The 24597-nt window shown below is 50.3% G+C and overlaps 1 protein-coding gene across 2 annotated transcripts in view; it reads right to left on the bottom strand.

Annotated features, from left to right (window-relative positions):
- The window catches only part of LOC144143358 (annexin A4-like), a 395087-nt gene extending 394482 nt beyond the window's left edge, over positions 1 to 605 (bottom strand). For both annotated transcript variants that reach the window (XM_077675128.1, XM_077675131.1), the window contains exon 1: positions 256 to 605. In XM_077675128.1, coding sequence (XP_077531254.1) covers positions 256 to 580 — 325 coding nt within the window. In that variant the 5' untranslated portion in view covers positions 581 to 605. The remainder of the gene's footprint in view (positions 1 to 255) is intronic.
- Between the last annotated feature and the right edge of the window lie 23992 nt (positions 606 to 24597).

The raw sequence follows: 24597 nt of genomic DNA, 5'->3' as shown, positions 1-24597 counted from the left end.
TCCCCTCTTTATTCATCAGCAAGTAACTCTGGTTCAAGATTTGTTCTCTGTGCTCTTTTTACGTCAGAAATTAGCGGCGAATGGCCTTTTTTGTCGTAACTTTGGTTATTGAAAACACCGCACTGGTGTCAGCCACCACTCTATCGCATGCGGCGTACAATCCGTCTACGCAGTCATGCATTCTCAGAGAATTGTTTTCACGCAAGCATGAGAAAGCGCGGGCCTTTTGCGGCCCTTTTAAAGTTCGTGTTTTACCTCCCGATGAACTGTTGAATGAATAAGCCTGCTGGCCAGGAGGCGGGAAGCCCCCAGGCGGAATGCCGGAAGGTTGACCTTGGTAGTAATTTCCGGATGATCCTTGTTGGTAGCCATGGGTGGATACTCCGGGAGGGAAGCCGCCGACAGGGTATCCTCCTGGAGGTTGGCTCCCGGGAGGGTAGCTCCCGGGAGGGTAGCTCCCGGGAGGGTAGCCCAACGGAGGTTGGCCCCCGGTAGGGTAGACCCCGGGAGGTTGGGCCCCGGGAGGTTGGGCCCCGGGAGGGTAGCTCCCGGGAAGCACGTGTGCCTCCGGGATGTTCATCACTCGAGGGGCCTCACCAGGGGCCCACGACCGCCTAATAAGTGAATGCACATGAGAATATCACAAGCAGGGACGCAGGTATGATCCCAAGTCCATATTAGGCACGCTGAATAAAAAGTAGGGGACGGGATGGGAGAGAGGGAGGGGGGTTGGAGGAGAGTCCTCAAGGAACAACTGCTTTCAAACTTTCCATGCACCCAGTTTGTAGTGGTTTGGAAGTTGTACGGTTTTTTGCGGCACCTGACGCGCCTTGTAGACGCCTTGGCACTCATAATCGCGTCTGGTACTGCCCGAAGCAGCTCGGCTTTTCTCGGAGTCATCATCAACCGGTAGCAAAGTTTTCATTCACAATGGACTAGAATGGTAGTGAGGGGGACTATTATAAGGATCAGACGTAAGCGGTGGGTTTATTTTCTGTCCTTTTTTTATACTTTGCCAAATAAAGAATTATTTATTTCGCCCGTCTCGTCAATATACGGCCGAAAAATGAAGTGGCGGGGGGGGGCGGTAATTTAGGGTTTTTGAATCTATGCACCCCCCCCCCCTCACTTCGGGAATGTCGATCGTGGAATATAGGTGGTGCTTAGAATCGAGTAAATACGGTATTAAGAAACGTTCACACATGTGTTGTTCAAACACCAATGACTATCAATGCACTTGCCTTTTGAATTGATCTGCTCCGTTACTTCCATCCTATAAGGCAGCCCCTTGTCTCGTGCGATAACTGTGGTCGCTAGCTATTTTCCTAAAAGTATCCAGGGTTGCAAGCTTTCCCCATCATTTATGGACAACAGTTTGCGTTACGATGGAATTGCCTACAGCAAGTTGAGTGAGAACGTGAAAACATTATCGAACGTAAATCACGAAGTTACCCCGTGTGCTCAAAGCTTTCGCAGTTTAGGAGCAATTTCGGAACTATTATGACGAAATAACTCATAATTCTGACTGTCTGCACTACAGAAAAACTTAGTTGACGCGTAATTGAATGGCCATTTAAAAGCGCGAGCAAGCGTTATGATGCAGCTTGTTGTAGCTTGCTTCGTTTGACAACCTGGCACATCCATTTGAACTCGGCGGAAAGTACGGCCATCTCCTACAGGAATAAGATACGTATGCTCCAATATCAGTAAGGTCAGGAACGCACCCCTAATTTTCTTCCAATATCCAGTGAAAACACAGCAAGCTTATCCAACCCACCCACAATCGCATCGTGCCTGCCACAGAAAACCTGGCGGTAATATACAAGATGCAAAAGCGCCAAGTAAAAATCCAGAGACACGATATCTCTCATGCATTGGCGTGAGCGACTGCAAAGTAAAGACGCGTTTAGTAAGTGTGCGCTGCTTACCAGGAGGCCAGCCTTCTTCTCTAATACTTCTTTGTTCCGTTGACTGGTGCGTACCCACTTTAGCTGTTAGGGCCACCGCAAGGAAAAGAAAGACGTTTATATTAGCGTTACAGATGAAGAAGTATCAAATTTTTATAGGGTTTATTTTGCCACAGGGCATAAATAAATGCTCCCCAAAAAAAGAACCAAATCATGGCTTACGAGGAATGCGAGTGCCCTTTTTATTTCCCCGATGCAGGAAGAGCGCGTTTTCTGGGATAGCTTTTTTCGGCGTGGCTTTCTAAACTTGTTTTTCTTCGGCCATTGCGGTGATGATTATTGACTTGTATTGACGAAACATATTCACTAGCGAAAGTGGCACACAAGAACGACACAGATAAAGAAAATTGAACCGGGTGCTTAATTCTCCTCATGTGGTTTGAAGACGAAAAGCTAGCGATCATCAGACCTGTTCACTGGTGCATCGTGCTATCTTGCTTTATCATCATCATCACCAGCCTTTGTAGGTCCACTGCAAGACGAAGGCCTTTTCCATTCACCTCCAACCGCTCCTGTCCTGCACTGCTCGAGTCCATTCTTTACCCCCAAATTGGCTTATCTCCACCCTCCATCGAGCTAACTACATGATCAGCCCAAGCCCATTTCTTTTTATTTCAGCTACGATATCATCTATTCGAGTTTATTCCCTTATCCAGGTAGCTCGTTTCCTGTCCCTAAGGGTTACTGCTAGCATTTTTCGTCCCCAATCCCTCGCAATATGCACTCCAACTACCCCATTGGCCGCCGGGCTTATCATGCTCAAGCCCTTACTGCGCTATACGGTGTTGCGACGTTGTCATCCCACCGCTGACAACACGTTGCTGCATACGGGAAGGCGTACCCGAGACGAGCTCCGTCGCCTCCAACGTGCGTGTGGTAGCGTGGTGAAGCGAGCTGCCAGCCAATGTTGCTACCTCGATGAAGACCAGAAGCCGAAGGCAAACGTAACTTGTTTACTTCATTGCGAGAGATGGGCCGAAGCCAGACAAGAGCAATGCCCCGACGGGCGACGTTACCGTACAGGACTCGAGCAGAATGACAGCATTGATTCACTGCTCAAACAGGAATGAACTACTGTGCTTGGGGGGGTCAAAGTGCCAACGGCCAAGCAAGCGTTCACTCCAGATTGTGCACACGACACGAATGGCACAGACACACACAAGACTCTTTCCAGAGTTCATGAGCGGTTGGTCGTAGCGGCGCACGCTGAGTCCGAGAGAGGAGGTCCCCGCAGCGGCTTCCGCGTCCTTCGGACAGGTTGCAGCCTGTCTCGTCTGCCAACGCCGAATCGCGCCGATAGCGAGGCGCCTGCGATCCAGACATGTAGCGACGCGTTTGGCTTCGTCGGCTGCAAGCGTGAGTCACCGACAGGGAGGCCTGCTTGAAAGGCGCACGTAGTGGAGGCTTCGCCACACAGCCGAGGAGTGTTGCAAAAAGCACTGCGGAGGGCTGATTCATAACAACGGGAACGACCCTACCGCCCTATACACAGATCCTACCCCCAACCCTGGTCGCGCTGGCCCCGTAGTCTGTGTAGTTGCGCATACTGGCCAGTGCACCAATGCCGCCACTACCACCCCAACCTCAATCGATGTCTCAGAGAAAATAGTCATTCCACTGACCGCCACCTTTTTCTTTGTTGATCTTTTGACAATAAAAAAATTACCAAGGTGCTGAGGCAAAAGGCCACTGTAATAGTAGCCTGACTAGGCCCCTAGCACCTGACAGTGCAAGCGACAGGAACAGAAGCAACTATTCATCCCTAAAATAAATACAAATATTCATACACACTTCTAGCGTAAATAAACAGAAATAATACCTACTACAAAGACATAATGGCTAAAGACAAAGACAAAGACGTACACGCTCAGTTTCTTGCGTAACAAAATAAAATAAAATTACCATGTAAACATTCCACTTTTGCAAAGGAAACAAAAATAGCGTAAAGATATACACAAAATAACACAAAAGTACAGGAAAATCTTACACATCACGTATAAGATACGTTATCGTTTTCCGTCTAAAAGCGGCTACCGAGGAAGTGTGCTCAATCGTGTCAAATAGTTCAGGAGATAAAGATGTGCCATTTATGTGTTTGAGTGTCATAACTCGTTCTGGTTCGTACTTTTATAAAGTTTTTATGCCGGAGATTATATGCCGCTTCAGTGTTAGTGTAATTAAAAAGAAAAAAAAAGCTTTGGGTCAACTTTGAACTCCACAAAGGTCGTTTCAGCCAGCCGTTCATAATACAAAGACTGAATATCAAGTACGCAATCTTGTTGAAAGTAAGGAAGTGTGTTGGCATAGCTTGATAGATTATGAATGAACCGCAGACCCTTTTTTTGCATGCGATGCAAGCCTACCATGAACGATTTTGACGCAACTCCCCAAACAAGTAAGCATTAATGTAACCGTGAGTGTACACAGGCAAAATAAAGTTGCTTTTGTATTCTCTTGGGCAAAAGGGCTTCAAGTTTACTCAACATTAATGTGTTGCGCAATATTACGTTTTATAGAACTAGCATGACTTCCCCAACGAAGGTTCTCATAATACTACACCCAGAAACTTGTGTTCGGAAACTAGTTCCAAAGGTTTAGATTCAAAAGTAAGTGTATTAGTAACAGTAACAGTTCTGTTAACAGAGCAAAACACTATATACTTCGTTTTATTAATGTTCAGCCGGAGCTGATTGGAACTAAGCCATCGCGATAGGCTATCGAGCCATGAATTTGTTAAAGAAACAAGAGATGATACGTTCCGCGATGACGTGTCTCCGGTAATAAAACATGGCTGTTTGGGTGCTGGGTGCTTCGTACCACAATACCATGAGGCTGCTGCTTTTAGAACACGCTGGTGTGGACATCGGCACATCTTAACACGAGCTTTCAATTGAGGACGTTCGGAGTGAACTTCGTCGTTTGGCCGCCGTGCCTGGCGTGGGGCTGCTTTGTCGTGTGTTTGCGTTGGCACTGATTGCAGCCACCTGCCAGTGGTCGTTTGCGATGGTGGCAGATTACCCGCTGGTGCTCTCTCTTGGCCATCGTTCTTAGAGACAAGATAGTCGTTCCGAAAGGCTTGCTTGGGCAAGTGCCTTGGAGAACAGGTGGCAACTTTGCACGTCCAGTGAAGTTCTCGATCCTTGAGATGTTGGAGTCGGCTTTCTGGGCGTAGGGCATGCTCACAGGAAGGTCTGCCCCACCAGCTACCACTGACTTATGAGGTAGAACTGGCGACGGGCTGCTTGCTCGTTGCGGTGAATTGTGACGAGTTGGATTCGAGATGACACTACGCAAAACGCCTCTCTCCTCGGTAGAGAGAGAGAGAGAAATGAACTTTATTGAAAATGTCCTGCGGAGGTGGTTGGGGGACCACGCAGGGTCGCCCGCCACGCGGCTTTGTTTATGGCGTCTTCGTGATGTTGCCTCCCCAGCCTACGCTGGACCAGCCCGCAGATGGCCGTTGGGGACGTGTCCTCGACCACCCGCAGGCTCAGTCTCTCGCGCTTGCCGGGAGAGAGCCACCTCGAGCCGCTGGACTGCCAGTAGCTGACTTGCTAGTTCGTGTGAATGCACTGCTCTTTGTATGTCTTCTGGCAGCCGTCCAGGGAATGCTGCCGCTTCTGTGGGGTGTAATTCACAGTTCCACAAGATGTGGGCCAGGGTCGCCTTAGAGTTGTTGCACACACTGCACATGTCGCTGCCCGGGCACACGTGGCGCGCGAGCGCCGGAGTCAGCACTGATCGCGTCTGTATCTGCCTATAAAGCACTGCTTGTTCTCGCGTGAGTTTAGGGTGGGGTGGGGGCATGGTCCGACGACCGTACCTGTACCACCGCAGCACTTCTGCATACTCCTGTATGGGATCGTTTTCTTCGTCGTCTCGGTCGCGTGTGTCGGCGTTCACTGCACCACACCTTTCACAGTCTTCGCAGTCCGCCCCAGCCGTTGAGACGAGGGAGGTGGTGGTCGTCGCGCATCTGGTGAGAGTTCGCGCGGCGGCGTCCGCCGTCTCGTAACGGTTGGGGTTGCTGCTACTGCACCCGTTGCTGTCTGTGGTGGTGTGTGCCGGGAACCACCTTAGATGGGTGGTGGGCACTGCGTCGCGCACTGGTTTACGCACTTCACTGCCCCGTATCACTTTCACTGCTTCGCTGCACACCGTGTTTGTTGCGTAGTTCTTGATGGCTGAGCGCGAGTCACTCAGGATTGTGGAGCATCGGGGATCCGTGAGTGCCAACGCTATGGCCATCTCTTCCGCCTGGCTTGCCGACAATGCTCGGACGCTGCAGGCGTTGCAGATTTCACCGGTGGTGGCCTTGACCACCACGGCCACGTAGGTGTCTTGTCTATGTGGGTATTTTGCTGCGTCGACGAAGAGGGCCCCGGTGTCGGCAGCGTATGTGTCTGTAAGGGTCTTTGCTCGTGCTGCGCGTCTTCCCGGGTTGTTGGCCGGGTTGACGTTCCTGGGCATTGGTGAGACTTGGAGTCGTCGCCTGGCGCCTTCCGGTAGGGAGGGGGCTGCCTGTGTTTGCGGTGTTTGTGCCTCTGAGAAGCCCAGTCTGGTGAGTATGTTCCTCCCCGTCTTAGTCCTCCTGAGGCGTTCTATTTGGGCTGTCCGCTGGGCCTCCGCAATTTCTTCTAGGGTGTTGTGGACGCCCAGCTCAAGTTGTTTGGCCGTGCTGGCGCAATGGAGGAGTCCCAGGGCAGCCTTGTAGGTCTTGCGTATTGCAGCGTTGATTTTGTCTCGTTCGTGGGCCTTCCAGCCATGAAAGGCCCCGATGTAAGACACGTGGCTTGTTGCAAATGATTGGACCAGCCGGAGGAGACTTGCCTCTTTCATGCCTCGATGCCGGTTGGCCACGCGCTTGATGAGGCGTGTAGCCGCCCCCAGTTTGGTCACCAGTCTGTCGACTGTGGTTCCGTTACCTCTGCTTGCTTCGAGGAACATTCCGAGCACTCGGAGCATCGTGACTCTTGGGATGACGGTGCCATCGCTTGTGTGTAATGTGATCTTTTCTGCGCCTTGGGCGATTGTTTCCGGTATCTTCCCGGTGGTGGGATGATGAGGAGTTCTGACTTCTGTGGTGAACATTTAAGGCCCGTGTCTGCAAGGTGGCTTTCAATGGTGTTGATGGCGGCTTGTAGCGTTTCTTCTATGTGGCCGTCGCTGCCCCCGGAGACCCACAGCGTGATGTCGTCCGCATATATAGTGTAGCGGACTTGCGGGACCTCCGAGAGCAGGCGGTTGGCCACTCCAATCATGACCAAATTGAAGAGTAATGGCGATATTATTGAGCCTTGTGGAGTTCCTATGCGGCCCAGCGCTCGTTCTTGGAGTTGGAGGTTTCCCGCCTGGATCTTGACAGTTCGACTGGACAGGAAGTCCCGGATGTAGTTGTAGGTGCGTTGGCCCATTCCTAACCGAGAGACCTGCTTCAGGATGGCCGAGTGGTTCACCTTGTCGAAGGCGCTCTGGAGGTCGAGGCCCAGCACTGCTCTGTTGTCTCTGGTGGGGACTGTCGTGTCGAGGACTTCGTGTTGTAGTAACAGCATAGCATCTTGGGTACTGTGCTTCTCCCGGAACCCTAGCATGGTGTCCGGATAGAGGCCTTCTTGCTCGAGGTAACGTTGCCACTTGTTTCGTAGTAAGTGCTCGAGCACCTTTCCCACGCATGACGTTAGTGAGATTGGGCGGAGGTGGTCTATGCTGGGGGGTTTGCCGGGTTTGGGTATGAGCACCATCCGGGCCGTTTTCCACTGCGACGGTAGCTTGCCAGTTTGCCAGCAGCGGTTGTAGTATTTCGTTAGGGCCGTGATGGCCCCATCGTTCAGATTTCGTAAGGCTTTGTTGGAGATCTGGTAGGGACCGGCTGCGGACTTACAGTTGAGTTCCTGTAGCACGGCCCGGACTTCCCACTCCTCGATGTCTTTATCCAGGTTTGGATTGTCGGTTCCTTGGTAATCTTCGTGCTGTTCTGCAGGGGTACTGGGCAGATATTTTGCATTTATGCGCTTGCCTGTCTCTTCTTCTCCCAACTCCTTTAGTGCTGCGTGCATGGTTTGGGAGAGCCTGTGTTGTTGGCAACCCCTCGTCGATGTCTCGTCCAGGAGGTGGCGGAGGAGCTTCCATGTCTGGCCCTTGTGTAGTTGACCGTCGGCGGCGCTGCACATGGCGTACCACTGTTGGGTACACAGTTCTTGGCTGTACTTTTCGATGGCTCGTCCTATCTCGGCTACTTTCTTTCGGAGCTTGCGGTTATGTCTCTGTCGTTTCCATCGGCGTTGTAGCGATTTGCGAGCTTCGATCATGTGGGCTAATTTGCTGTCGACTTGGATGATGTCCTCGTCGGTGTCGATTTCGGTGGTGGCTTCACTCGCCGCTTGCTTGACGGCTGACGTCCACTCTTCGATGTCTGTGATGTCTTGCAGTTGATGGGAATCTTCTAGGGTCTTGCGGAATTGTGTCCAGTTGGTGAGTTTGTGCTGGCGGCGTGGTGCGGTTGTATGGTGTACACTTGTTGGGATTACGACTTCCAGGATGTAGTGGTCGCTTCCCAGGTTGCAGCCCGTATTGGTCCACGTGACGTCTCCCTTAGTCTTGGTTGACAGTCGGATGAATGTCAAGTCCGGGTTCGTGTCTTTCGTCGTGGAGGTCCCGATGCGGGTGGGGGTTTCTGGGTCCGAGTAGAGGGTGTATCCTGCAGCGTTGGCTTCGTCGAGCAGATCTCTCCCTTTGGTGGTTGTGGGGCTGTATCCCAGCTCTTTGTGCGGGGCGTTGAAGTCGCCTCCGATAACTATTGTTTCGTTTGCTGCCGTGCGTGTCGCTTTGTGTAACAGGGCTTTGAACTTTTGTTGCCGGTGCGTTGGATTGCTGTAAATGTTGACGAGCAGGAGGGTTTCCTGTCGTTTCTTGCCGACCACCACCTCCGTCGCGCAGTGTTCTATGGTGCTGCGGTCGAGGAAGTGGTCATGCTTGATGAATGTGAGTCCCTTTTTCACGAAAGTACACACTCCCTGCGCTGTCCCCTTGCCACAGTCTCTCGCGCTCGGAGGGCTGGCGTGCGCTCGGTAACCAGGCAGGGTCGGTGCACTCTCCGTGTGGGTCTCCTGTACCATGATGATGTCGGGTGGTGAGTCGATGCTTTGTAGGTGTTGTTGGAGGACGGCCTTTCGGCAGCGAAACCCGTTGGCATTCCACTGCCATATTTCCAGGCCTGTGTTTGCGGGTGTTCGGGCCATGTTGATGCTTGCGGGGAGGTGGTGGGGTTGCGCTTTTCTGTTGCGTCATCTTCACGGCCAAGCTTGCGATATAGGAAGTCTTGGAGCGTGTCCAGGCGGCGCTCTATGGCGGTGAAGCGGGCATTCACTCGGTGCTCGAAGGCATCCATTCTTTTTTCGAGGCGATCAATTCTCTCGGTGCACCTACGTAGGCGCACAGCAGAGCTTATCCCGATGGTTGAGCGGGGTTCGGTCTCATCGTTGGCAGGCTGGGGGGGTTCGTCGTCTTGTTCTTCCTTGCTGTCCTCGGGGGAGGTTGGGCGGGGTGCAGGCTTTGCTTCTTGTTTGGGGGCATGCTTGCTCGTTTGTGGGACTTGGAAGGTAGGCTGGGGACTTGCCTGTGTTCTCGCTGTGTGCTGTGGGGGTTGTTGATGCCGCGGCGTGAGGGACTGGGGCCGGGGAACTCTCCCTTGTTCCCACTCCGGTTGCGGAGCGGTTGCTGCTGCCTTCGGTTGCTCCCGCTGCTGCTGCGGTGGGTTGCGAAGGTGCCGTAACGCCTCTTCGAGGCGCTGATCCAGACGTCTGATCTCTGCCTTGAGTTCGGCGTTCTCTTCTCGTAGGGCTTGCATCGCGGTCTTGTGCTGCTTTGGCAGGCTGGTGCCTTGCTTGGGGTTCATAACTACGTCCGACCACTTAACCCTTTCACAGGAGCGAGACGCTTTGCGACCGTTTCTGCTACCGGGCCGAGCGATTCTGCTGCGGCTTTCGCGCCTGCCGGAGGCCGAGCGATCCTGGTGCGCGGGGTTTCGTCGCGTGCAGCTGCGGCTCCTCTCCCGTTGACCTTGAGTTTCGAGAGGTGGGAAATTGGCGGGGTTTCTGCTCGGTGCACGTGCGCTCTGCGGTGGGGGTGGCTGCGCGCGTTCCCAGCGTCTTTTCTTGACTAAGTACGGCATTTTGAATCGGTTTGAGCAGCCGGGTGCCCCTGTGGGGTGCGGGCCACTACACAGCTTGCAGTGAGGCTTGCATTCTTCTTCGTGATTCTCTCCTGGATTGGGCTTTCCGCATGCGAAGCATATCTTCGTTTGAGGATGAGCATACGTCTTGACGATGCCCGATTTTACCGCATTGTCGGCATACCTGATGGTGTTGGCGGTACAGGCTGCAGCGGAGTAAGACCGCGCCGTATTTCACCGTTGCCGGGACTTTGTGACCTTAAAACAGGACGATGACGGCATGCGAGTCTCCTATTCGGTGTGCGTCGATCGCCATGCGGTTGCATTGATTCACTACGTCAGCTCTTATTTCTTCCGGCGTGTCTGCTGCCGCGATATTGTAAATTACGCCTTTGGCTGTGCCGTTGGGCGCCGCGTGGTAAGCGTTTACTTCGTAGCTATGGTCCCCTATGTTGAGCGTTCGGAGTTGGGCGTATTTCACCGCTCTCTGTTCGCTTGGGGTGCTCAACACTATGATATTTTGTGCCGCGTTAGCACATACAGTATCTTGCAGGGTTTCGTCTCTCGCTATGCCTGTAGCCGCCATTATGGCCGTCATTAGAGTTGTGGCTTCCACGCGGCCGGTGTTGAGCCCGCCTCTAGGTCGTACTATAATCTTGTGCTCGTCCCTAGGAATGTTGGTAGGCATACGAGCCGCCTTCGTCATAGTAGCAGTTACTCTTCTCACAAAGTGGGCTTTCGAGGAACGAGGTTCGTGCCTTTTGGCGGGAGACTCACCGGTTGCACGTGGTGGTTGAGGGTCCCTGTGCGATGTCGTCGGTTGCGCTGCTGAGCACGAGGTCGCGGGTTCGATTCCCGGCCGCGGAGGCCGCTTTTCTGATGGAGGCGAAAAGCAAAAACGCCCGTGTGTACGAGATTTCGGCGCACGATAAAGATCCCCAGGTGGTCAAAATTAATCCGGAGCCCTCCACTACGGCGCGCCTCATCGCCTGCGTTGCGTCGGCGCGTTAAACCCTACAATCAATCAAGCGATGTCGTCGGGCGCCGCGCGGCGAGGGTCCACCCCGCGGTGTCGCATTCTTGTAGGTCTTCACCGGCGACCGCGATTACGGTGCGGCCGTCTCGCTGGTCCAGGTGCATGTGGAAATTCTGGGGCTCTGCTTGTTCTCGGTCTGGCGCATGATCCGTGTCCATCGCAGACGCCATGCTCCGCGATGCGGCGACGGCTGTGGGGCTCTGGCTGGCGGCCGGCGGGCGCGCCGGCCCGAAGTCGTGCTAAGCCTAGGTTAGGCTTAGCTCCCGGGCCACGCTCGAAGTCTTCCAATCGCCAAAAATCAGTGAAAAGTCGAGTCGACTCACCAAAATTTGGTATCGGCGTGTTCCCTGGGTCGAGCTGTTTCTCGTGGTAATAGAATTTCCTGGGTCCGCGGGAAAATTTCGGCACAATTAAGCATAACCGACGGAGCCGATGCGAGACACGTCCGCTCACCTCGGCGACCGCAGCGCCTCCTCCTCGCTGGAGGACGTCGCGCGCTCTGGTGCATCAGTGGCGGTACAGAGGTCAGCGTTCCAGGCATGGGTCCCAGTGGGCGCTGTGATGATGGAATCGCCAAGCGATGAGGAGCGCAGAGCTGATGACGACGCTTCCGACGTTGGCGATGGCGCACTGTCATGAGTGCGGGGCGCACTGGGAATGTTGTTAGGCACCAGTAATTGGACGGGTACTGACCATGGCTGGGTTGGTTCCACGTGAGGTGGGGTCTCAATTGCCATAAACTCACTCGCGGTTGCAGTCGAGGATGGGGCCGGGACGCACTTGGGCATGAATGTCTGACTCACTAGTAAGACGAGGTCGAGACATGATGGAGAATCCGTAGGTACGTCGTTACGTGTAGTAAGGGCTTCTGGGGTGCAAGGCGAAGGTGAGATCGCCGGGCCAGGTTCTGAGGGATGTTGATGAAGGCGTATTGGTGAGAGGATCGCTTGCTTCAGCAGGGAGTACTGGACCGACGGAGAAGTGATCAGCTTGTCGTGAATGGTGGACAGGTGGTCGGTTGGCAGGGCTCGAATCACCAATTTACACTTAGCAACGTCACTGGTAATGCCGTTGACAGCGAAAAACGCTTCGGCCTAAGCCAGCCATACCTCGCCATCTTTGGCGTAAAACGGCTGTAGTTGCAGGTAGGGTTTGGGCCTGATAACTTCTCTCTCATCATCTACTGCACTAATAAGCTCACCGAAACTGATTAGCTTCGTGGTAATATCGCCGGTTCCGTGGGCGTGGATGACAGTCAGGTGCGTATCGCCGTCAGGTGAGGCCGCAGGTGTTCTTGCGATGCGGAGAACAGAACTGAACGTGGCGTCTCCGCAGTGGCAGTTGATGGTCCTGGGTCTGTTGCGGCAGGAGAAGTTTGCTGACGATGAAAAGGGCTGGTCCAGCCGAAATGAGCAAGGACTGCCTTTTTGAAGTCGTTGTACACATCGTGGCTTTGCAGCGGCAGCCGAAGTTGTGCCACGACGCGCTCTGGGACAGCCTTGCTGGCGATGTTGTAGCGCTGCGCCTGCTCGGTGATGCCTCGGATGAAAAAATGGCTCTCAAGCAGCGCGAACCACACAGGAAGGTCTTTTTCGTAAAACTCCTGTAGTCCCGGAAGCGTGAGGTTGGGCGGCTGGACGGATGAGCTTGGGAATCCAGACCGACGCGGTAAAGCCATGGCTGACGTGTCTTAGAGCGCGATCGCAACGCTGACGTATCGTTGGTGATGCTGCTGAGACAGTTGTCGTGAACGCCTTCAACTGCGATGCGGGCTCGTTTTCCAGGTCACCAATTATGAATGGGTGCGTGAGAAGAGGTCCCGCCTTCATTTATTGAGGAGGACCGAGAGGTTGACAGAAGGCGAACAGCGGCGGAGACGGTTGAGCCATGGCGACGGTGGTGGTCCTGCGTGGCAGAGTACGATTTCGGTGCTGTCGGCTCGGTGACTCGATCCCAACTGCCGGCCGCGCGACTCTTGCCTCGTGGCTCGCGGCTCATGACGATCTGCAGTCACGAGGTGCACTGCTCCGGTGGCGCTAGCTCCCTCGGCTGCCCCATCACCCTACTACGCCAGGAAAACGAACGCCTCACACGCGAAAACGCCCAACTCAAACAGCAAGTCTCCCTCAACAATCCGCAGCCCCCCGCTCTCAATGACTCGTCGCAATCTCCCCCCCTCAAAAGACGGGCATCCGCTCCAACTAACACACCACCAGCCCCGGTAACGCATGACGCGATTACGTCCCTGCGCACAGAAGTATAGTCCGCTTTTACCGCCCTAAAAAATCAGACCGCGGAACAAATCAAAGCCATCCAAGTCACTGTGCACGACCTCCACCAAGAAATGCTAAACTGGATGCAGGCAGGCATTCTGCAGCCCGTCCCACCTCCCTCAGCTCATACCCCACTAGATGCTCCAATAGAACATGGCGAAGAATTCTAAGCCGCAAATTATATGGCAATTGAATTGCAGAGGGTACAGAACCAAACGCTCTAACCTCCAGGCATTCCTCACCACACTCGACGAAACACCCCTCCTCATAGCGCTACAAGAAACACACACGCCAACCAAACTTCTCAATTACAGAGCACATCAGGATACTCGATTCCCCCAACTAAGCACTCTCGTACACAGGAATACAGCCACCCAACAACACAGGCTCAACTCTAACATCCCTCATGTATTCATTACTCTTTTACCCCCCAAACCAACTAGCACCTACCTACACGTCTTGAATGTCTACAGCCCACCCAAATCCACCTACACGAATTTCAAAGCGCTATTCCAACAAGCCATACACCATTCCAAAGCCCAGCCACTACTCATTCTGGGCGACTTCAACGCGCCACATATAGCATGGGGATACACACGCACCACCCGAAAGGGTAGAATACTATGGGAAGTTATACAGGAACTCCAACTCACAATGCATAACGACCCTCAACAGCCCACCAGATTAGGCAATAGCGTGCAAAAGGACACAGCTCCCGACCTAACCATAACGAAAAACATATCCAACGCCACATGGAACCCACTTCCACAATCCCTAGGAAGTGACCACTTCATCACTCAAACACAAATTATCTGTAGCACTCATACACGCCCCCCACGAAAACAACACACCCTTACCAACTGGGACCAATTCCGAACCAACAGTCTAGACATCCCGCCCCCTAACACAGAAAGTGAGCTCGAAACATGGATAACATCTATCCTACACGCCAAAGAACAGAGTACCTCTCTCATCGACCCCAAAATCCCCACCCCATACGTTGATCCTCACATTACTCACCTATGGGAAGCTTATTGCAGCATCGAAAAACGATGGCGTAAGCACAAACACAAAAGAGCACTCAAACTCAAACTAGCACACCTCCGAACACAAATAGAACAGCATGCCCAAACTCTCGCGCGATCGAATTGGAACTCCCTCTTCGACGACCTCAAAGGACAGCTCTCAACCAGAAAGGCATGGCAGATACTTCGTAGCCTCATAGACCCCAATAACACCAAACAACAATCACAACACCGCACAACCCAATTAATCCATTCGCTCCAAACACCCCCGGAAGAAACCATAAAAACACTGAAGGACTTGTACATTCCCCAACCGCTACCCGCAAATCCCACTTCAACTTGCTACATGGGAGCACCAAATGCAGCCCTCGATTCCACTATAACTATAGAGGAAGTGAAATCGGCCATATCAACCCTACGCTGGCACACAGCCCCGGGCCACGATAAAGTAACAAATGCGATACTTAGACATCTCAATGACGATCTCATCACGCAGCTTACCGATTACTATAACCTACACTGGACGTCAGGTACCCTTCCAGCAGCCTGGAAACACTCGGACATCACGCTAATACCTAAACCGGGTAAACCATCCTCTATACACAACCTCCGCCCCATATCTTTGACCTCCTGCATTGGAAAATTGCTAGAGCACGTCATCTACAACCGTATTTCCCGCTATCTAGAATCTAACAACCTATATCCTCTCAATATGTTAGGCTTCCGCCCCGCCCTCTCCACACAGGATGCCCTTTTACAACTCCACCACGACTTAATAAAACACCCACCTGCCAAAGATAACTCTGCGGTACTCTCACTTGACCTGCAAAAGGCTTTTGACCACTTATCACATGAGGCAATCTTCGCAGCCATCAGCAACCTCGGACTGGGAACCCGATTTTATATCTATATCAACAACTTCCTTTGCCAACGCACAGCCACTATCAAACTCGGCCCCATACAATCCATGCCTTTCCAAATGCCTAATCGCGGGTCTCCCCAAGGGGCAGTTCTCTCACCCCTACTTTTTAATATTACTCTCATTCCACTCGCTCACCAACTCCTCAATATCCCCGCACTTCGCAGCACCATTTACGCAGATGATATCACCCTATGGGTGACACGTTGCAGTGATAACCAGATAGAAGACACCTTACAAGCTGGGCTTGACCACGTCCTCACACACATCACCCCTCTTGGCCTAACATGCTCGCCCACCAAATCTGCCCTACTTATCATGACACCTCCCAAAACCCGCCCTTCCCCCCAACCGTCAATACGACTATTAGCGAATGAAAACCCCATCCCCCACACTCTCGAGATAAGAATCTTGGGGCTTACTATCACACACAACAGATCTACACTCCCCACACTCAAGTACATTAAGAAATACACAGCCCAAACTATCCACCTCATTAAACGGGTCGCCAACCGCCATCATGGCTTAACAGAACTGGACCGACTACGTTTATTACACAGCTTTATGATCAGCCGCATACTCTACCACCTCCCCTACATGCATATCACAAACACTCAAACAAACGCCCTGGATGCCATGATCCGCAAAGCATATCGCGCGGCCTTGCTCCTTCCTCCCGGGGCTCCTACCAATCGCCTTATGTCACTAGGCATTCATAACACCATCCCTGAAATCCTTGAGGCCCACCGGACAGCCCAACTCGCCAGACTCTCCACCACACCCACGGGCCATTACATACTCCAAATCACAGGTCATACACCCCTCACAACATCCGCTACCCCCCAACCTATTCCACGCAACATCCGAGCTCTCATCCGCATCAAACCGCTTCCCCGTCACATGCACCCCATATTCCATTCCAACCGCCGAGCAGCTCGTGCAAGCCATCATGCAAAACTCCACCCCCCTGACAAACACACCCTATACGTAGATGCAGCCAAACACCCACATAAACCGGCCTATGCCCTCGCGGTTACCGGACCTGACATCAATGTCCCGACACACACTGCCACCATCTCCACCTCATGTGCAACTACGGCGGAGGAAGCGGCCATTGCCCTTGCGCTCTCCCAGAGCCCCACCCCAATCACCGTCCTATCAGACTCGCAGCAGGCCATCCGGCACTTCTCCAAAGGCTTTATATCCCCCGTAGCCCTCAAAATTCTTCTCCAAAGCCCCCGACCGACCCCGTGCAACTGGTGTGGACCCCGGCCCACACCGGCATAGGTGCTAACGAGGCAGCGAATGCACACGCTCGAGCTCTTACTTCCCGGGCTGCTGTTTCTCGTACACCTATACACGGGCCTCCCGAGAACGAGACCTCCGAGTCTCTCCTCAGTTTCAGGGAAATTACCCTTCATTACCGCCTCCTCCGCCGTACTCTCCCACCCCCCCCATCCACACCTATCCCCCGAGGCTGCCCACATGTGGCGGATACTCCAAACGCACACGTTCCCTCATCGTACTCAACTAATACATACACATCCACATCAATTCCACACACCCCACTGCCCCAAGTGCAGTCAGCTGGATACTCTGTATCACTCTCTTTGCGAATGTCCTGCTGACCCATATTCCCCACTCCCCTCCTCATTCCACTGGGAGCAGGCCCTGGGCAGCTCCGAGGAGTCCAGCCAAGTGCTGGTCACCTGCCGAGCTCTGGCGGTCGCGGCGGACCTCTGGTCCTCCGCCACGCCCCCTCGCTAACCCAGTTTTCTTTTCTTTTAATAAAGTTTTGTTCTCTCTCTCTCTCGGCTGCCCCAGCCGAGCTGCTACAAATCTAATATTTAACAAAGCCATCTCCGTTGATTTGTTCGTCTGAAACCCATACTGATTAGCTGATATAAGATGGCATTTATTTAAGTGACTCGTTATACGGGAATTATTAACTTTTCCTACTATTTTCGAGAAAAGAGGGAGTACAGATATCGGCCTGTAATTACTAATACAGTAGACGGGACCAGACTTGTGTAAGGCTCCCGCCACTTTCATTTTACCCGGGAACATTCCAGTGGATAGAATTACGTTTGTAACATGACGGACTATATCAGCTACAATATTCGCTACAGATTTTATTTGTGTAGCCTTAATACCATGAAATTCACAGGAACCATTATTTTTAAGTTCACTTATAAATCCAACGATTTATGTTGGTGTTGCGGGGGAAGAAAAATGTAATTAACGAGGTTACAGTTTTTATATTTCTCACGCTGTTCAGCAGCAACTGAGTCAGTTGCTCCAATAGACAAAAATGTCTGTTAAATTTATTAGAAAGGGCTTTCACACTGACAACTTGTTCACCCACTTCAATTTCAGCAGGGATACTGGTTTGTGTTTTCCTTAGTAAATCTTTTACAATACGCGATACATCCGCAAATTTGTCAGTATAATACCGGATTTGTGATTTCTTTATATCAGCATTTATTTATTTCTAACTTTTTAAATTCCTTTAAAACGCACAGGTCCCTGCTCACTATAAACTTGTTTAAAAGCTTATTTCCGGCTTTTATTCTTTGTAGGAGCTCGCGGGTTATCAATGGCTTTCTTGCCTTTTTACACTTCATTGTAGCCGTTGGAAAAGCGCAATCATAAATTTCTATTATTTTGCTCAGGAAGTAATCGTACAGTACATTACAGATCTATTTTTGAGAACTCGTCCCAATCAACCGTGGACACCACTTGTCGAAAAGTCATTTTTGTCGTTCGTCTTCATTCTAAAAGTAACAGGTGTGTCATATGTATTACAAGCGTACGAGTTCAGTTTTGGAATAAGACAAAAAATGGATAGATAATCACTGATATCGCTCGTATGAACACCTCACTTCACTTCACCTATATTTATATTTGTTAGACACAAGTCAATAGGTGCTTCACTCGTGTCTGTAATGCGTGTAGGTGCGTCAATTAAGTTTGAGAAACCGCTAGAAGACACAATAACAAAGAATTTATTAACAGATTCAGACGTATGCAAGATGTCGGGATTAAAGTCACCTAAAATCATCGCACGACTATTTACGGAGGCCAGATAATCTAAGAATCAAGAAACTCAAAGAACTCTGGGAGCGACCCAGGCAGAGGCCGGTAGATGACGCCTGCCACAAACGCGCTAGATCTAACGAAAAGGCATTGAAAACTTCTACTCATTACTGTGTACTCTAGAATAACTGCAAGAAAAGCTAAACTGCTAAGCTAAAGTTCTACTCCACCACCCTTTCGCGTGTCCCGTAACATCGATTCACATTTATAACCTTCAAATGCCACTGCATCTTGACAGCCGGAAAACCTTGCCTCACTAAAAGCCAATACGTCAAATTTGTGATCAAGGGATGAAAGCAAAATGCACATTTCGTCCTCGTTATTTCTTAGGCTACGCACATTTAAGTGATAAAAGCTCAAAAATGTTACGGGATTCTTATCGGCACAAGCGATTGATTGATGGCAGGGTTTAACGCGCCGACGTAACGCAGGCGATGAGGCGCGCCGTAGTGGAGGGCTCCGGATTAATTTTGACCACCTGGGGATCTTTAACGTGCGCCGAAATCTCGTACACACGGGCGTTTTTGCTTTTCGCCTCCATCAGAAAAGCGGCTGCCGCGGCCGGGAATCGAACCCGCGACCTCGTGCTCAGCCGCGCAACGACTTAGCCACTGAGCCACCGCGGCGGGTATCGGCACAAGCGGAAGATCAAAATTAAGTGGCATTGTGATAGCGGCGTGTTAGCGGAATTGCGGCAAATTCGGCAAAAGTACTGTGAAACAAGAAGGAATTATTCGGCTCATTTTGTCAAGGTCCGTCTTGCTGCGAACGACAACCACCGGAAAGCCTTGTTCTTGCCGCAGAAGAACCTTGTTATTGGAATGCCAGGCATAGCGGAATCCATTTTCACTGGCCCAGTCACGCGTATACCGAAGCAGCCTTCCGTTGTATTTGGTTGGGTTCTCAGCAAGCGATACCGTCGGTTTCGCAGCCCTTAGGACCTGCCGTTTGTCAAACCAAGTGTCTCGAAGCGATTGGTGCGAAAAGCGCACAATTATGCATGGCACCCTCTCATGTCTCGAGGGAAGTCTTCGAGGAAACAAAGTTCAGGCAAGCTGACAGTCCGGGCCACATAGTTTAGAGATCTAATCTTCATTCTCAGAAGGTGGAATGCATGTGCACGGATTTCCAAATTGTGCTTTCTACTCCACTACGCTAAGTCGTTCACAGCTGCCTGGAGGGACGGAACGTCCTGTTTGGTGCACTTGCATTCAAGTTTGTCGGACACACTGATTGATTTTAAGGTTTAACGCGCCGACGCAACGCAGGTGATGAGGCGCTCCGTAGTGGAGGACTCCGGGTTAATTCGACCACCTGGGAATCTTTAACGTGCGCCGAAATCTCGTACATACGGGCGTTTTTGCTTTTCGCCTCCATCAGAAAAGCGGTCGGGATTCTAACCCGCATCCTCGTTCTCAGAAGCACCATGCCTTAGCCACTGAGTTTGTTGACACGTTGCTTCAAGCTACGTATCTCCACCTCATGCTGTGCCTGCGTTTTCACAATTTCGTCACACTTTTGGGACATTAACTCGATAGATCGCTGCACTTCAATAACGTGAGCTGGCAAGGCGGCTAGTGCATCGAGTTTTCGCGTGAAGTCTGCAAGAGTGTGCACGATGTCAGCATCAATGACCAACCTACCACCACCCTTGCCCTTGTGAGCACGGCAGCTGACGCATCGCCACGACTTACGGCCTGCGTCGCCTTTGCTCTTAAATGTAACCTCAGACCACCCAGAGCAGTCCCCAATATGGTAAACGTATACTCACATTCGATTCACTTTAAAGCACGGTCATCAGGCGGTAGGCTTTCGTTTCAGGTACTACAGGTGTCTCCTGGTGTGGACGTTTTCACAACAAAAAAACATAGGAAAACGCAAGCAGCACAAACAGCGCACAACACAGCAATTGGGCAGCGGTGGCGGTCGAAATCAAGAAAGGTTGTGCTGGCAATTAGATGAAATCACCAACCTGGGAATGCCAAGAAAAACGTGTAAGGGGTGTGCTTCCACACCGCCGCTGCCGCCAAAATGGGTGTCTCAGAACACGCTCGCCAGGAGTAGTACAGTGATAGGAAACCGCATGACGTCACGATGCGCGCACAGAGTCCAGCCTGAAAACAGTTACTAATGGTAGCGAAGCTTCGGGCAAAAAGCGGTTCAGAACCTATTTAATAGAACTTGTTGTTGGGCTATAGTTGATTCATGTTTACAAGTGGAAATTTGAGCGCAAACACAGTTGTAAGTGAGCGCTAGTCCCGTCTGGTCTTTCTGTGTCTTTGTCGAATTTTTGCGCTCAAATTTCCACTTGTAATCAGAACCTATTGCCAGCGACATCAGCATGAGGGTTTATGGGAGTGGCGATTGAAGCGCGACTAGGTGAGGAGGGAACAAACACTAGTAACAAAAAAAACAAGTTTTTTTCAACAATAAAACAACATTTATATTTTACGAACAATATTTATTTCTGAACCACATTGATTTAGGCACAATGTGTAAATAATTTATGAAAATGCTGTTAAATCTCAAAAACCTTATTTATAGCGCCCTCTGAAGAATGGCACATGTCATTGCTCTGTGATGCAGTCCTTGTAGTGTTCGGAAAGGCGCTCCTAAAGTTCGTCTGCTAGGAAACGCCCCTCGCGTGTTTTGGTGGTGCGCATTTGCATTCGTTTTTCCATTGTTAATTTGGTGTGCACTTAATTTTTGCTATGCGTGGAGTTGCGTGGTGCGTTGTATCGTCGGTGAACACGTTTAGTACCGTGCCCGGCGGGCACGGTGAACTACGGGACGATGCTGCCAACGGTTGGAGCGGAGCGCTTTCCTCGGTACCTACGGAAACGATGTGCTGTACAAGGTTGCAACAGCTACTCCCGTACGCCTGGCGTTTTACTGCACCATTTTCCTCTCATTTCCACAGGTAACGCGAAACTATAGTACTGTTAATACGTTCACGGGGGTTGTGTAAGGGGACGTGGTGGTACTTCGAAAAAAAAAATGGGTCTAAAGCTTTGTTATGTCACAGTTATCTCTTGATTTCACCTCAGGCTGGCTCGGAGCAAGTGGTGTCAATTACTCTAGGACTTCTCAGCGTAGTACCACTCGAATTTAAACGAGTCGCTTTAATTGTTTATCTCAGTGTCTTCTCGTTGCTTCCCGCAGTTGTATGCGCAAGCATTATTTCCATAGCAGTACTGTGTTGTGCTGCTCCGTGCTGCGCTGCTGCCAGATCTTTCCTGCTATGTGCTTTTACATACTGCCGTCGCTTTCGTTTGCATTGATCCATTTTTTCTCTTTTTACTTATCTGTTGCGACACTTGCCTAATAATGCAACCAGGAAATTGCAGGCGTGAATGCTGAGTGAACTTCTGTAGAAACCCTTGTCTACTTGATAAGACGCCGGGACAGCTGCGGTGGGCTCGCTGCACTTTCGTGAATCGGCATTCCTGCGGCCCGGTTTTCCGCGTCAAGATGCAGTGTCCAGTTCTTTTCTCTTGTTTCGAAGTAGCTCTGCTGTTGACGCTTGCATTGCTCATAATGCTATGTGTTTCAGGTAAAGTTAATTTTTCGCCGCGTAAGGAAAATCATGATGCATGTAGTGCCCACGAACATTTTGTACTTATTGTATACGTGCTGATTTTGTGCAGTGTGGTAAATTTGTTTTATGTTTATCCTGGAATAAAATTCAAATGTCTTGATTATAGCATGGCTATGCGTTATTTCTTCTCTTAGAACAGAAGTACACAAACTGAGCAAGCATTATATAACCTTGATCTATTGATCTATACATAAGGCACGCACGCAACCTGCGTATGTGCGACGCAATTAAACCCAGCAGTGGCGTTGGTAGAAATTGGTATCGGGGTAAGGAGCGGGCACGTTTTTTATATGAAAGGGGGGCCGGGGAGATTGGTCAAGTATCATTTTGTGCTCTGTATCCCAAGGCAGAAAAAAAATTCCGGTCGGGGGGGGGGGAAGGGGGGGGTACGTTTGCCACTTACTTCAATCAAAATAAACTGATTGCTTTTATACAGCAGTGGAAGGCATGAATACACAATAAAGGTTCAGAGAAGATGCAAGATGTTTTTATAAACACCGAGGCGTTTCTCTAGTGCGTTTCTCTAGACACGAGTATAAGCTGGCGGTGACCTGAAGCACACACGCCAAGGGCTCGCCACCTTGCGTCAGATAGCAATGACATGAGCCCTCAGCGATCAAAGGACTGCTAAGGCTATTTTGAAGTCAAATTTTCCCGCTAATGCCAGGGGGATGAAACTCCGCCGTTTTTCTGTCCCGTGACTGCAGCGATGAACGTTGTTGTTGCATCTTATATTTAATAGTTAATTATTAATTACGAAGTTTTTAATATGCAAGTAAACTTAAAAGTTGCAGTTCGAGATTGCGAAAATACGAGCGCCACCAGCAGTGGAAAACAGGAACCGCGCCTTTCGGCTTCGCACCGCTGAAAAGAGGCGTTTCTTGTCGCGCCCATAGGTATGCTACGATCCACGGTGTTGCGAGGGCCGTTTTTACCACCGTAAAGTCTGTTCCATCGAAACAGACGCATGAATGGATTCGCTCCGTCATCACAGATCGTGCTGTACTGAGCGGTGTCAAAATTCTTCACGCCAGGCCGGCATAAACTTCTTTTGGATCCCGGCGGACGAAAGGTACGGTCTGCATGCTGCTTGTTTTGCTTTTCTACGTTTGCACGATATAGCAGGATGCGGTTGCAGCAGTAGCTGTATAATTTAAGTGAGCATGCACGTGCACTATCTATTTATTACATTCTGATTGTCTCCTTTGACTCTTGTCTGAAGCATGAAATGCGCGGCAGAGCATCTGGTAATTACTCCAATCACAACATTAGCTACAAACGTTTGTTTATACGTGCGTTATTGATTTAATGCGTTTAGATTGTGTGTTTTGCATTTTAGCGCAAGTGAATGCGTGGTATGCAGCAAAGTGTATATGAGGCAACATATACAATAACTAATGGAACAGTGTGAGCTTATCTGCACTATTTTTATTATCTTTTTATTGCCTGCGTTTAGTTTGTTTTCGTAGCATGCGTTGATGTTATTACTATTAATATTATTGTGATTATTATAATTATTACCAATATTATTGTTATCGTTATTATTATCAGCCTGTTTATGTCCACAGCTGGAGGAAGGCATCTCCCATACACTTATGGCTCAAAGGCTGGGTCCGCAGGTTCATATCGTGTTGTTAGCACTAGGTTAACTAAGTAGTGACTACATCAATTATTTTATTGCGTTTCAATTGTGTGTTCTGTGTGTTCTGCATTTTGTCGTCACGTGAATCAACGGCACATAGCAGAATAAATTTGTAACAATAACTATACAAAGTAAGCAATTACTTTATATGTTTATAATACAATCATAACTATATTTCCGTCACTTATAATTTATAATTTAACCTTCAGTTCCGTGCTTGCAGTTTCAGCTTTAGCACAAGAACGCAGTTACAGCTATAAGCCGATAAATAATTAGACAGTGCAGGCTTAACCTTTGCTAGGAATTTATTAGAAGTTTTGAAATAAGGTTTTTATAACCGGTTAAATTGCAGCGCCCGAGAAATGCGTGATGAATACATAGGGCGCCAAAGTATATATATGCATGAATAATTGCTTAGCGATTCTGGTGTGGGATGGCTGCTTGTCTGCAGAAGTGTATTTTGGATTAGGAGGAAAGGTGGGTCGTTGCCACCGAACATTATCAGCGCACAAATAGAAAAACGTATCTGTGTCTCTTAATAATAAACGCTGTATTTAATTTAAAATTTGCCTTTACGATTGGTCACAAGTCGTCTTTGTAGCCAAAATCAATTTAAGAAGGAAAGATTCCTAATATATCAGATAACGTTTATTCCGAATACAGATGCTAGTTGAAAGCAGCAGTAAAGCTAGTATTCATGCTAACCCAAATATACACACGTGCTTGATGTTCCAGATCTCGCGTTTGGCTCCAGTGTGCGAGAAGGCAGAACCTGGCTCATTTACCACCTCGACAGATCTACAACAGCTACCGGCTGTGTACTGCCCATTTCACGACCAGAGACTACGAGGACCTTGGACATACAAGGCAC

Source organism: Haemaphysalis longicornis, unplaced genomic scaffold (genome assembly GCF_048455015.1).
Source record: "Haemaphysalis longicornis isolate Haplotype H1 unplaced genomic scaffold, Haemaphysalis longicornis Haplotype H1 scaffold_1, whole genome shotgun sequence".
NCBI lineage: Eukaryota > Metazoa > Arthropoda > Arachnida > Ixodida > Ixodidae > Haemaphysalis > Haemaphysalis longicornis.
The sequence above is the reverse complement of the archived record's forward strand: the minus strand, read 5'-3'. Positions and strand labels throughout refer to the sequence as shown.